This window comes from Scomber japonicus, chromosome 18 (genome assembly GCF_027409825.1).
Source record: "Scomber japonicus isolate fScoJap1 chromosome 18, fScoJap1.pri, whole genome shotgun sequence".
In the NCBI taxonomy this organism is placed as follows: domain Eukaryota; kingdom Metazoa; phylum Chordata; class Actinopteri; order Scombriformes; family Scombridae; genus Scomber; species Scomber japonicus.
This window is the reverse complement of record NC_070595.1, coordinates 10,071,148-10,084,979: the sequence shown is the minus strand read 5'-3', so window position 1 is coordinate 10,084,979 and position 13,832 is coordinate 10,071,148. Positions and strand designations below refer to the sequence as shown.

At 39.1% G+C, this 13,832-nt stretch overlaps 1 protein-coding gene across 1 annotated transcript in view; it reads right to left on the bottom strand.

Annotated features, from left to right (window-relative positions):
- Window positions 1-13,832, bottom strand: part of LOC128379207 (meiosis inhibitor protein 1) — a 58,119-nt gene that overhangs the window by 43,103 nt on the left and 1,184 nt on the right. The window contains 4 exon segments of the mRNA XM_053338851.1: window positions 3,908-4,117; window positions 9,808-9,913; window positions 10,615-10,717; window positions 12,060-12,114. Of these exon segments, the coding sequence (XP_053194826.1) occupies window positions 3,908-4,117; window positions 9,808-9,913; window positions 10,615-10,717; window positions 12,060-12,114 (474 nt within the window).

Sequence of the window (13,832 nt, the reverse complement as noted above, 5' to 3'; positions counted from 1 at the left end):
AAATCCAAGTTGAATTCAGATTTGACGGTGCGTCGGTTATTGCTGGACACAGGAGCAACTTTATCAATGTAATCTACATGCACTGTCTCATAGACTGAACCTAGTCCTGACAGTTGCGGCATGGACATCAGCTGATGTATCACCTCTCTTTGATCATGTGAACTCCTTGCACACCTTTACATGTGGTATTGAATGGCACACTCATTCCTTCGATGCGCGAGAAATGTACCCAGACCGGCGGTTGCAAAGGGGCAGAACATTTCTGAAAATTATCCAGAAACTTTCCATGGGAAGTTAAGCTGGGAAAAATATGGAAATATGGAAAATGTTTAGAGACATATGGACAATCAATAAAATAATCTGACAGATAAAATCTCATAAATACATTTCAATAAATAGATCCTCTAAAAGAATTTTAAAAATCCTCTAAAACTATATCACTGTACACAAACATAAACATTTGTTTGTCATAAGCAGACATGCATGAAAACTAATACAATTTTTAAAAAACGATATTTTGACTGATGTGATTAGAACTTTAATCAATTCTTTCATTGAACAACGAAAACATGAAGCTGGAGCGAAATAAACATATTCCCTATGAACCCCATACATTTAGCATATCTGATTAAACACATTTTGATTTAATATTTTTTATTTAATAATATATAAGTTAAACTTAATAATCTAGATCAAATATATTTACCCCATTAATATCATCAAAACTTACATGACTTTATGTAGTCCTTGGGTTCAAATGTGTGGCTTCAATAGTCCAGAGTTCTAGAAATCATTAGCAATTCATTTCTGTTCCTTCCTATATATTCCTATATATTCCTGTTAATTCCCATGGAAAGTTTCCAACTTTGACAATTTCCCGGATTTCGCAACCCTACTGGCAACCTCTTATGAGGGCAGCTTGACCAACAGCAGGACCGAGTCAGAGCTTCAGAACCTAAAAGTCTTAATGATGTGACATATGCAATGAGGACGTCTTCCTTCATGTTCATTGCATCTCTACCAATGACATCATATAGGCTACATTTGAGCGTGTCGTTTCCAGTGTAAAGGAAATTCTTAAAAAAACTGCTCTGTGCTCACCACTCACCTCATCCTGTCTGTTAATGTTTTGAGAGATCTTACAGCAGCCCTCCACTAAGAAATTATTAACATATCCAAAAGCAAACCCCTCCAACTATTTCTGTAGGCACAAACACAGATGTGAGAAGAGAAACACAGATAAGACTTGTTGACAACACTAATGACATAGTAAAAAAACATGATTTTTTTTTCTCTCTTTTAGTCTTTGCAACCTTCTTCCTCTGTTGTTTTTGTGATGTTATTAATGTTAGCTTAAAACACAGCAAAGCCTTGACAGAAATGATTTTACAAAACTCTAAAGAAAATGTTCTAATGTTCTGCTACTGAACTGATTTTCAAACTATTGTTTGTTTTTATTGTGATGTAAATACTGATGGATACCATGTGTTGCAGAAAGTGACTCATTTTAACTTTCGGGTATCACTTAGTGTGGTTGCGTGTGTATGTGTGTGTAGGAGGGGAGCTGGTGGATGGGTGTTCAGAGCATGTGAGTGTGGTTCATGGTTTGTTAGTCTATACTGAGCCCGGATTTCTCCTATTGTTTATGAGATATCTTATATAAAGAAACAAAACAGAAGTCAAAGAAAAATAATCAATGTGTTTATGAGAACTGTGAATAAATACATCACCTGTAATTAAAGGATTTGGGTTTTCATGCCTTGTTATTCAGGCTTTTGCTCTGCATTCTGTGTTGGTTATTGTAACACGTAAGTTTCCAGCTGTGTGAAATGCGTGTATCAGCAGTTTATAGCGCGGATGCAGTCACTGTCTAATTTCAATGCAAATGCATTTCGTATTGAGACTAAAAGAACCTAGAAAACTATTACTATATGTAGGCAAGACGAGAGGTAGAGCTGAAAATTCCTGCCTAATTCGATTGTCTTTATATTGCCATGGAAGTATAGACTGCTTGTGTTGAGGCAAGCTTGTGAATTGAGAGTGAAATGCTCTCTCTCTCTGGCTAAAAGTCAGTCTAGCTCACCCGGCAGTCCTCTCCGTCTCTCTCCCTCTCCCTCTCTCGCTCTCTCTGTGTGTGATCAAATTAAACAAATAACAATCCAGCCAGATCATCCAGGATATCCAAGATGATATTACCTTAAATAGAATTAAAATATCAGTGTCTAAATAAATGTACTGGTTACAATCCATGGCAAAAAATCAACATGATAGATAAGATACTTTTATTTTTTCACGATTTGAGTATATACCCACGTTTGCTGCTTGTAATAAATACAAACAGTTGCAAGTAAACAATGCACTATATCAGCATTGAAAATCTGTTATCGAAAAAGATTTAAAGAGTATTGTAATCAACCAGACACGCTAGTCACGTTACACAGCATGATGCGAGTCATTTCTGTTGTAGCGTGACTACCAGCTGGAAACCATCAAAGGGAGACAAACAGTATAAACATCTGTAATTAAAAGGCCAAGCCAAAACTACTTTCCCATGCAAAATTTAAATTATGGCACAGTGCCTGCGTTACAGTCTTTTTGGTGCCAAAGTTGCTCTTTTTGTTAGTATACCTCTACTGCAGCTAAACAAGGAAAAACAAAGAGGGAATTTGATGCTAAAAAGACTGTAAATGTGGGAGATATCCACTCAATATGACTAACTGAGACTGCTGAAGCCTCATATAAGCTTCACATGAACTATTAAATGACTGCGTGGACACACTGTGGTTTTTATCCCCCATCACTTACACTGAAAGACTATTTAAAGGGGATCTTTTAATAGACAGTATGAACAAGAGGAATGATTACAGCAAGGAAAACCTCATATGGACACCTGACTTTACCTGATTTTATCAATTCAGAATTACACAACAGCTCAAATGCAACTACTCTAAAGTGATGTAAACCAACCTTGCACCTCTATTCCGCAGTGCAACCCACTTCTCCACCAAGCACAGAAAGAGAAGTTAATATACTGATGTAATAATTTCACATTTCTAGAAGATAATGACCCCGTTTCCTCATTTCTGTGTTGTGGTTATCACCAGGGCGCACGCTGGCAAGCATATTATCCGCATAACTCCAAACTCCTGCATGATAGCAACAGTCTTTCATCTCAGTATAATCCCTTCTCTTCACCCTTGAGTACATTTTGGATCTTCATTGAGAAAGATGATGATGTAAATATTAGTACTGCTCTATTTAATCATTTATAACCTCTACCAACTAGTGGAGGCTTCTTGTGATGAGACAGTGGCAAAATTACATTGTTCTGACAATTTCTTAAAGTGAATATTCGCCACCCACACTACAAAGTATTTTATTCATCTTTTGAGCCCACACTCTAATTGTACTCAGACTGTGACCAATATAGTTGTTTTTGTGCTCAATTTTAATAGCACCCTCGCCTTATCTGCGCCAGCTAATTGTATTTCTTATACTTGCCTTAGCTAAGCCTACTGTACCCAGCTACTTCAAACCTTTAGATGATAGCAGCTCAATCTCACTTAGTCTATCTAGAGATGAATAAATCTAAATGAGGCCGATAATAGATGCAATTTTTCATCCAGACAGCTAATGGAGCTATAAAGAATACTTATCTACAGCTATTTTGAAAAAAGACACTTTCTCCAGAGTGACAAAGTAGACTGAAATGTCACTGAAGTCACTCGACACACAGGCATGAAAAGAAAACCTATTTCTGCACTATTTTCTCTTCACTTCTATCTGAATGTATTGTGTGTTTCCCACTGCGTGTTATGATGAGGGGAGGGGCTGTTTTCATGAAAGTTACAGTAAGGTTACCTTTACTTAGAAGAAGAGTAAAATAAACTATAGGTGTTTCTCTCACCGACACAGCTGCTGATGAGCAGGGGGGAGCTGGCTTTGGACAAGGTCTGCAGCAACAGGATACACACTCTGTCCATGATGGCACCGGGTAGGGACTGGACTGCCGATCCCCCAGCTGCTCTGAACAGCTTGAGCCACACAGAGAGGACTGAAGCCTTCAGCCCTTCATCTGGGTACAGCAAAGCTGAGCACAGGTGCTCCAGCAAGGGCGCTGATGGACAGGGATGAGAGACAGATGAGTAAACACATGTACAAACAGAGGATTGAGACAGATTAGAAGAAGAGGATACATACAGTGCAGTATATGCAACAGCGAGACTTCTCACTGGCACCATAACTAAAGACCACACATCCATCCTGTACTGCCCCCCCCCCCCCCCCCCCTCCCGTTACCCGTGAAAAATAGGACTGATTTTAAGGTTCTTTTATTTGTGTTCAAAGCTCTGAATACATCTCTGATCTCCTCCGTCCATAATCTACATCCAAACCCGCCAGATCCTCTAATCGGTTACTTCTCTCTGTTCCACGTTCCTCATAAAAACCAGAGGGTTATCAAGCTTTTTCCATTGCTGCTCCCTGACTGTCAGATCATCTCCATCTATCACAACTTTGAAATCCCAGCTAAAGACATCGTTGTTTTATAGCATATTAAAATGGTTCATTCTGTTTATTACATATACATGTATACATATGTATGATTGATGATGTGTAGGTTCAACTGTATTTTTACATTTTTCTATAAAGCACTGTCAACTCCTCTTGTTTTTAAATGTGCTCTATATAAATAGATCTGACTAGACATGATCATGTAGGGAAACTGGGAGGAAGCAACCACAGCAAATGAATATCTTCTACATGTGAATTGAAGTTTATTTGATCTAACCATGAGTCTTAAGATATACCCATATCATCAAATTTTCAACAAAGAGTTCCTGAGATAAAAATGACATAGACAAAGATACTCAGAGGAGAGGTTCAGGTTATATATGTATATGATGCAAGAGAAGCATAGATAAACAGACAACATTGGGGGCAGCGAGATGTCAACATGGAAGAGAAGCAAACCACTGGGAACAAAGTACAGCTAAGTTTTACCATAACAACCTCTTTAGATATGACAGATATTGGAGGAAATGTTATCACGAAGATGAAAGGTTTAGAGATGTGTTATTGTGGAAAGAACACAGTAAAATAGCAGGCGGGAGAGAGACTAAAAAGCATGTACAGTAGGAGTAGGACAGAAGTCATCAGGCAGGAGCTAGAAACTCCCAGCCAGGCTGTCTGACAAGAGAGAATATGATACAGATTCACAGGCAGGGGAAAAGACAGAAACACAGAGGACAGAGAGACACACGTGGAGAGCGTGATGGTGCTAAAGAGAGAAATAAAAACCGACAGGTAGAGTTAGAAAAGCTGAGTTAGTGAAAAAGGGAAAGCCAGAGGGTGAGAGGGTAAAAGATAGATACAGGCAGGGAGAGCCATACACACACTGAGAGTCACAGAGGGAAGGAGACAGAGTCAGAAGCAGAAAAAGATGAGGAGAGAGACGAATTACAGATACGTACACACAGTGACATAAATTGCATATGGTATTTGTGTGCCTTTAAACTGCTCCATCATACATCAGTGAAAACATAGAATTAGTCTGTGTGGCATCCCTTCAAATGCCCAAACGTTGTACTAATCAAATGTATGTAGTGAATCTCCGAGACAAAAAAGAGGTGAAATGTGGAAATACAGTATGTGGGAAATAATGCACTGAAGTAGAAGTAGTAGAACTGTAGCTCATCCCATTGGCTTTATATATTCAGACATATTTGCCACTTTGTGAATACCCACTAACTCTTCACAGCTACATTTACAGAGGACCTTAAAGCAAATTGGGATTATAAAAAAAAATGCTGTTGCAACTATGTGTAAATGTAAATAAATAACCAAATAACATTATAAAAAACATTAAAATCGCTCTATTTCTAATTTTGTATCTTAAAAATGATCAAGAGTATAAAAATGATATAGTGAATGAAAGCAGGAGCGGCGAAACTATGTGTATGAGTATATATGTACTGGAAGAGCACTTTTCTGCCCACACAATACAGACCAGCTAAAAATGATTGACCATGAGAAATAGAAAAAGTCAAAGGAAAGGCCTGTAGTGATAGTTTCATACAAGGATAGATATACTGGCACAGTAGAGGGCAAAAGGTATTAAAAAATCAGGCTATGTATGATCAAGTAGACTAAAACAATGGGGTACGCAGGTGAGAGAGACAGAGAAAGAGAGAGAACCAACAAAGACAGGAAAGAGAAGCAGAGAAATCAGCTATAAAGGAGCGACTTTGAGAACAGAGGGATAAACAGTGTGAAAAGTGCAGGGCAGTGCTGGAGGTGGAAGGAGACAGAGGAACAGAGACCCAGCGAGTACAGAAGAGAAAAAGAGATGACAGAGTAGGAGAGCCGAGCCCAAGCTCAGCTGCTCTGTGAAGCAGATCAAAACCCATGTGAGGTAGGAGAGGCTCCCAGACATGTTTGATTAAACCAAAATATATGAGGCGGCCAAGATGAGAGCCAGGCATAAAGAGGGAGGAAGAGAGCGAAGAAAGGAGGAGGGAGGAGGGAGATAAGACCTCCACAGACAGAGAGGAGGGAAATGAAAAGAACACAAGGAAGAAAAAGAGAGAAGGGGATGGGGAGTTTGCAATATATGAGTGCGGAAGGATGGGTGGGAAATGAAAAGCTTTATTGTTGTTTAACAAAATGTTTTATGATGTACACAAACCAACAGAGTCAGACACACAGAGAACTGACACAAAAAAAGAGTCAACTGTTTTTTCTTTGACAGAGAAAACCAAAGGTTCATTTCTGTTTGCCTTGTTTATGGTTTTGCAGCCCTGCTGTGATGCTGTGCACTCTGAACTCCGACTCTCTGTTCGCTTTGTGATCTTTTTTACACTATTCCTCTGTTGTTTTGCACCCGTTGTTTCACCCTGCTTAACTAAACCCTTCTCTACTTAGCTCAAACGCTTTTTTTTTTTAACGCTCCCAGCTTCCATTGCTCCCAGATACAAAAATGTACTCGTTTGAGTCAGGCAAATAAATCCCCCAACCCAAAAATATATGTATATAAATAAATATATGTAACTTCATTTTAAATGTCTGCAGAAATTGCATTCTAAAAGTGCAGACTAAACCTGGAAATGGTGAATTAATTTGTAGTGTTGTTAGAAATTACATCCTTAATCACTTTTAATGACAGATTCAAATTCTCAACCTGTAAGAGACACTGCAGCTTGCACCATTGTCCTTTCCCTATCGTCTTTATCTTTGCCTGTCTCGCTATTTTCCTATCTCATTAACGCTTCATCTTCCCTCTTTGCTTCCTTTTTTAAAATCCTGTATCCACTCCTCGGTTAGGACCTAAGGGAGTACGACACCAGCAGTGCAAAAATGATAGGAGGGAGGGTGAAAACAGGCACAGACAGAAAGGGAGAGATTAAGAGAAAGAGAGAGAGAGAGAGAGGGGGAGAGAGAGAGATATTCAAGCAGAGAAAAGTGAAGCGGTAAAAAAAAAACAGTGGTTAATCAGTTAGATAGGCAGACAGCAAGAGAGAGGGAGAGAGAGAGAGAGAGAGAGAGTGAAATGTGTCGGGTGCTCTGGGCTCATGTTGTCATTGCGGTGCTGTTGTCGTTAGTCCAAACAACCCCACAGAGACATGTTGAGTGACAGGCCGCAGACAGGCACACACCGTCAATAGTGGCAGCCCGCATCTTGCATCAGCATCGCAACCACCCACCACTACCTGCAGCTGCTCAGGGGACCTTGTAAAACTCATGAAAATACATGGGAGGTGAACACACCAAGCATAGTAAAATAACGATGAAGTCTGCATATTTGACAAAAGGCTCACATTCACTCTTGCCTGTAAAGCAAAGCACTCAGGCGTTACACAAACGTAGTACAACACACACACACACACACACACACACCGAAATGTTTTATGCTGATTAACAGTGCCCATTAAACAGAAGGCAGTAATGGTTCAGTGAGTACAGACATCATACAGTCGGTTGTAGCAGAGATTATATCTGTGCAGTTTGTCTGGGAGGGGGTGGTGAGGTGCATTATCGTTCTGCTACACAACACTACACATCTGCAGAATTGTATACAGTACAGTATACAGTATATCTACCTAAATTGGGTTTTACAGGGGGAAAGGCTGTTTATTTTCAGCACGATCTGGCAGAGAATTGGCCGTGCAGATAGAATTTCAAGTATGGACGAGGCATGTTTATCTCAGTGCAGCTGGAGCATAATTGAAAAGGTCGTAACGGCGACGGAGATTGGATTTAGAAAGTTCAGAGGAATGGATATGGAAAATACAGTTTTGTGACTTTTTCATATTTCTCTAAGGAGTGAGAGTGGAATAGGGTACAGCGTGGGGAAGATTATTTCAAAAGTGGACGCAGTGCAACTATTTCTACACATTCAGGACATAAATGAAAAAGGTCATAATAGGCTGTGAACAGGCGAGGCAGAAAATAATTTTTTCATCATTTTTTCTTGAGCTTTAAAATTGCTAGAATATTCCTGGATCTCAGCTTCCGAGATGAACTGTCTCTGAGTCTGTATTGCTTTAATTTATTATTCAGGGTTGTTTTTTTTTGAGATGGCACAATGAAGACAGACATGAGAGATGTGGCGGCACGATGAGCCATGTGAGATCTGACCTGACCTGATCCTGTCTCACTCCAACCTGTGTCAGAGCTTCTTTTGTGGATACTCTATTCACTCCCAAAGGAGAATCTATCACTTTGCCTGAAGGTCAGAGGTCAGGTTCTGCTACTGAACAATAATCTTACTGCTAATAAGAATACAGCTTCTTGCTAAATAACACTTCAGCAGGAAACAGTGGTTTGGACCTAAGTCTTCAGTTCAAAGTCAATCTCCCCATTTAATTCATCCCCTTTTTAATCAGTATTAAAAATGTTTTATGCAAGTGCATTTTCTGCATGTGTGCAACACCAGAGAGTTGAGCAAGGCCATGATAGACAGCCATGATAGATGCTCAGTGATGGCTAATTAAGCTCAGCAAACTGCTAACAACAGCATGCTAACATTCTCACAATGACCAATGCTGGTATCCTCTTAACTTAACATGTTTGTACTAAAACAAAAAGTACAACTGGGGGTGATGAGAATGTCATTAGTTTTGTAGATATGTAGTCATAAACCAAAGTATCTGGAAAAACTAAATGGTATTATGTGATGATGGCGCTAGATGAAAAGTGAGAGGATCAAAAATTCGACAATTCATCCTGTAGCAAATTTAATGGCAATCAATACAGTAGTTCTTAAGATATTTCATTCTTGAACACAAATGTCAACCCCATGAAAAAAAAAACGTCATGGCATCACCAGAATCAGTAGTTACAGCTTCTCTAACATGAATGTGTAAAATCTTATGGTAATCTGTCTGATAGGTTTTGAGTTGTTTCTTCCTGGACCGACCAGCCAACCGACCAACAGAGACCTGCTGCTAGCATGGCTAAAAAGAGGCTAATTTAGAGTCAACTCTCATAGCCTACTTATGAAGTGTACAAACCCAATTCGCCATTACTTGCAACTGTCTTATTGCTGCAGTAGCACAAAGCACCATTAGCTTACATGGACTCTTTCTTCAGTGAACCACAATACTAGAACTTCTGTAGAGGACTGTCGTGTTTTTTTTCCATTAAAAAAACAGATGAAAGCTAACAAGAGAGATATTACCTGCGCTCCTACATAGCAATAATGCCACCAAAGTTGAATCTTGTCTTTTAAAACAGCAGTTATTGGTTCATCATATGTTGTTATGGAATGTAGGTGTGAGATGTGACTTGGTGTCTGTTGCAGGGTCTCACCGAACTGAGTCACCAGGATATGGGCCACGTTGGGGACTCCTTCCACCAGGCTCCCCAAGAAGTTGAAGGTGGGCAGGAAACCCTTCACACTGAGCTGGTCACTCATCTAGACAGGGAATGCACAACATTGACATGAATAAATAATGAAATAAAACATGTCTGGATGAAAAAGGCACTGAATCAAAAGCTTTACGTCCCATCCCTCCATGGCACAAGATCAAGAAGATTTCAGATACACTATAAAGATTAAGTCTAGGATAATGTAGGCAGTCATTAGAAAGTAATAAATGAAGAAAACTTGTAAGACAAAAGATAAAATAGACAACACTAACTAATACTCCAGAGCCTCTTATATAATTCATTCTTTTTCACTACTCAACCTTGCTTCTTTTTCCAGCACTCATTCAAACTGCAATAAATCTCGGTTGTTTTTAAACACCTTTTCTTTGAAAGACGTCTAATCACGTTGTATTCTAGTCATTTAAATGAAACCTGTCTGCACCACTACTTGATGTTCTACCTTTCTGTCATCATCAGCACAAACAGTTCTACCATTTTCCACCTGCAGCGCCGGCTGCTGAATGAGGCTTTTCCACTACTGCCTACCCCCCGCCTCCTCCAAAGGTGAAACAACAGCAGAAAGAGGGAGATGAGCACACAGTGTGTTTACCAAACAAGTGCGGGAGGATATGCTGTTGGTTATACAAGCGCTGTTAAATATTGTAAGATGTTGAGCATGTTCCTGTGCTTGCATGCGTAGATGAGCAGATGTGTCTCTGTATATGTCTGTAAGTGTGTTTGTCTTACCTGTTTGTGAATCTCGTCCAAAACAAAGCGAAATGACAGCTCGCTCTGAAGCTCTAAAAGCAGCTGAACCAGTACTGACACACACACACACACACAGAGGCACACACACACACACACACATACAGGCACACACATACCAAACAGGAAAAATGGAGAAACATTCATTAAATAGACATAACAGCAAAGTACAGTTTCCCACCAACAGTTCAGGGTTTTTATTAATCCAATACTGATGGTTTAAAGACCAATCTTATTTAGTTACAAGATTTAATTAATGGTTATCTTGTGAGTGACAGTGATTGCATGAGGTACCTTAATGATTCTTGATCTAATACCATTGTATGTTATTAATATGCATATCAAGGTAAGCTACCAATTAAGGCCATTTAGTCAATTGACATCTTGATCGATTAATCAGTTAGATGTAAAAGCCAAATATTTGAATTTGGTTTTCTTAATCCTAAACATTTTTGAGTCTTAAAGAAGCAATCTGAAGATGTCAGTTTGAGCTCAGGGCAACTGTGTTGAACATTTCACTATCATCTGACATTTAGTGTGACCAAACGATAAGAATCAAGATAAGATTCATCGATAGTGACAGTAATCATTAGTTGCAGCCCTACAATGACTATGCAACTATACATCCCAGCTACAGCCAAAGCTCTCATTCAGTTGGCTGCTTTATATGACCGCTTGGTTGATGTGAGAAAAAGTCTGGGACATTCTTGGCTTTCTTTCTCCACACACACACACACACACACACACACACACACACACACACACACACACACACAATATTATGACTGCATTATTTATAGGGCTCAAATGAGTTTCAAAATGTGATCTCCACACATTCTCTGTGCAAAGAGCAATAGCAGTGTCAAATTTAAAGCACTCTACCAACTGTTACAGCAAAGTGGTCCCTACGGCATTTTAAGGCAGCTACCATAAAATCACTTCCATTTGCATTTACCAAAACATTCTGCATATTAAAAGAAATCTGTCTGAGCACTAAAAATTGTTCTTTCATTGAGAAGCCGACATCAAAAAATTATTTGGAAAAAAACTGTGTGTAGCAGCCTAAAACTATCTCTAAATACAAAGAGAAAGTGGTACTTGGGTGTAGCAGTGAAAGAATATCATCATGTGAATTGGGTGTGGGATCAAAGATTAATAACACTGTTAAATTCATAAAGGAATGGCATCAATGCAGGGTCACTGTAGTTACTGTAGTTACAAGAAACAGCAGATTCACATTGAGAGTTTCTGTCCAAGTGTCTCTGAGAAAAGACTGAATCATAGCCTGTGTGTGTGCGCACTCTCACACAGTCTGCATGATAACAACTACCTGAGTTTAATGTGAGCAGGGTGTGAGAGTGTACATATGCACACACATACACACACACACACACACACACACAATCCAAAGAACAAAGAGGCATCTCTCACCTTGGTCAACCTTTTCCAGAGTGGCTGGGTCCTCCACAGTCTGAAGCATGCCTGGGGACATGAACAGTAATGACAGGCCGCATATAAAAAACGTACTTCACAACACCATTGCAAGGGATGAAAGAAAAAGAAAGACAGACAATGAATATTCAAACATGAAAAGGGTACAAACTAGGTTTCAAAGTGTGGTTGCTTTACAAAGTAAGGGATAAAAGGTAGAAAGATTTAAAATGGGGATTTATGTTGTTAAGTGTTTAAGTCAAATTGATCACAGTGTACTAGTTGTACTTAAATGGAGACACCCTGTCCTGAAGAAACTTTGTAAGAAATGACACAAATTCTGTGGCTGTATCCATTAAAACTGTTGTTGAAACAAGCACAAAACCACAATGTGCCTCATGCAAAAACATTTCCATGACCTTTGTTTTTTGTGTGGCTTGCCTGAAAAGTGTTCAAAGTCAAATTCGTAACAGAACAACTTGTAAATTGCTCATTTCAGCCTCTGATGCCATTTGTTCACAAAGATCTGTATATTTGTGAGATTTCATCATTAGTGTAATCATTCCCTAAAATATTACCAAAGAGTGACAAGAAGAATTTCACATTGCAGAGATTCAAGTCAGGCTGTCAGAAATCAGTAAGCTAATTTAGATGTGCGAGTAGTCGTATCAGAGGACCTGAAACAAATAGCAAATATTAAGACAGCTGCAGTGCTGTGCTCTGACAGGAATAAAGATGGAATACGCAGTCTAATGCTAAAGTGGTCCATGACTAATATGAGTGGCAGTCAAGGGGAATGTAACAGTCACAGAGATACCAGATGAGGGAATGTCAAAGCCCACAGCAGGTGATGTTACACTGCCAGGTGCAACAGAGGATGATACTGGACAGGGAACTGCATAAAGACCCGAGAGCAGCTGTCAAACTGACAGAATATACTATAACTTCTGTAATATGGTAATAAAATAATCATAAAATCTAAAAATGAAAACTCCTGTGAATTAGAAAACTCCAACCATGATGAATAGGTGAAAGGAATATTCATTTTACATGAATGTTTCTTTTTTTAATATATATTTTATGTCAGTTCATTTTGGTATCATATCACAAACCACATATTTGCCTCAGGGGGGCTTACAGTCTGTAATACAACAATACAACATCCTCTGCCCTTAGACCCTTGATTCAAATAAGGAAAAACTCCCTTAAGAACCCAAAATGTTTTGATTAAAGCATTATGACTACTCGTGAATTTCATTCATACCTAAGAGAGAATTTTAAAAGCGAGAAAATCTGTGAATGGCAAACATTCTCTTAAATCATTTGTATGTGCAATGCAAAAAACTAATCTGCATATACGAGTGGTTCTTGTGTGAGGCCCAATATGTATCAGGAGGATGAAAGGGCATATTTTATATTGTATTTCCCCCTCATTGGCACATAGTAAATTTCATTTCAACAGACCATCCCACAAGCTCGGTAATGGCTCTTTTAATGGCAGAGCTTTTACCGGCTTACCATTTTAACACGTACCCTCTTATTGCACTAATTTGATTAGAGCTCTAATGGTGTAGGCCTGACATTTTATGCTGCAATAACCCAATGAAATTCATCCAGTGAGGAGGAAGTATTTGCTGATGATGTGGTACCATAAATACACACTACGGTCAAATTATGGCCATGGGAGAGCGTAAAAATTTTATAAACTGACTCACCAGTGCTGTTTACCTGCCCTTTCACAGCATCATCCTTAAAAGCCACGATAAATC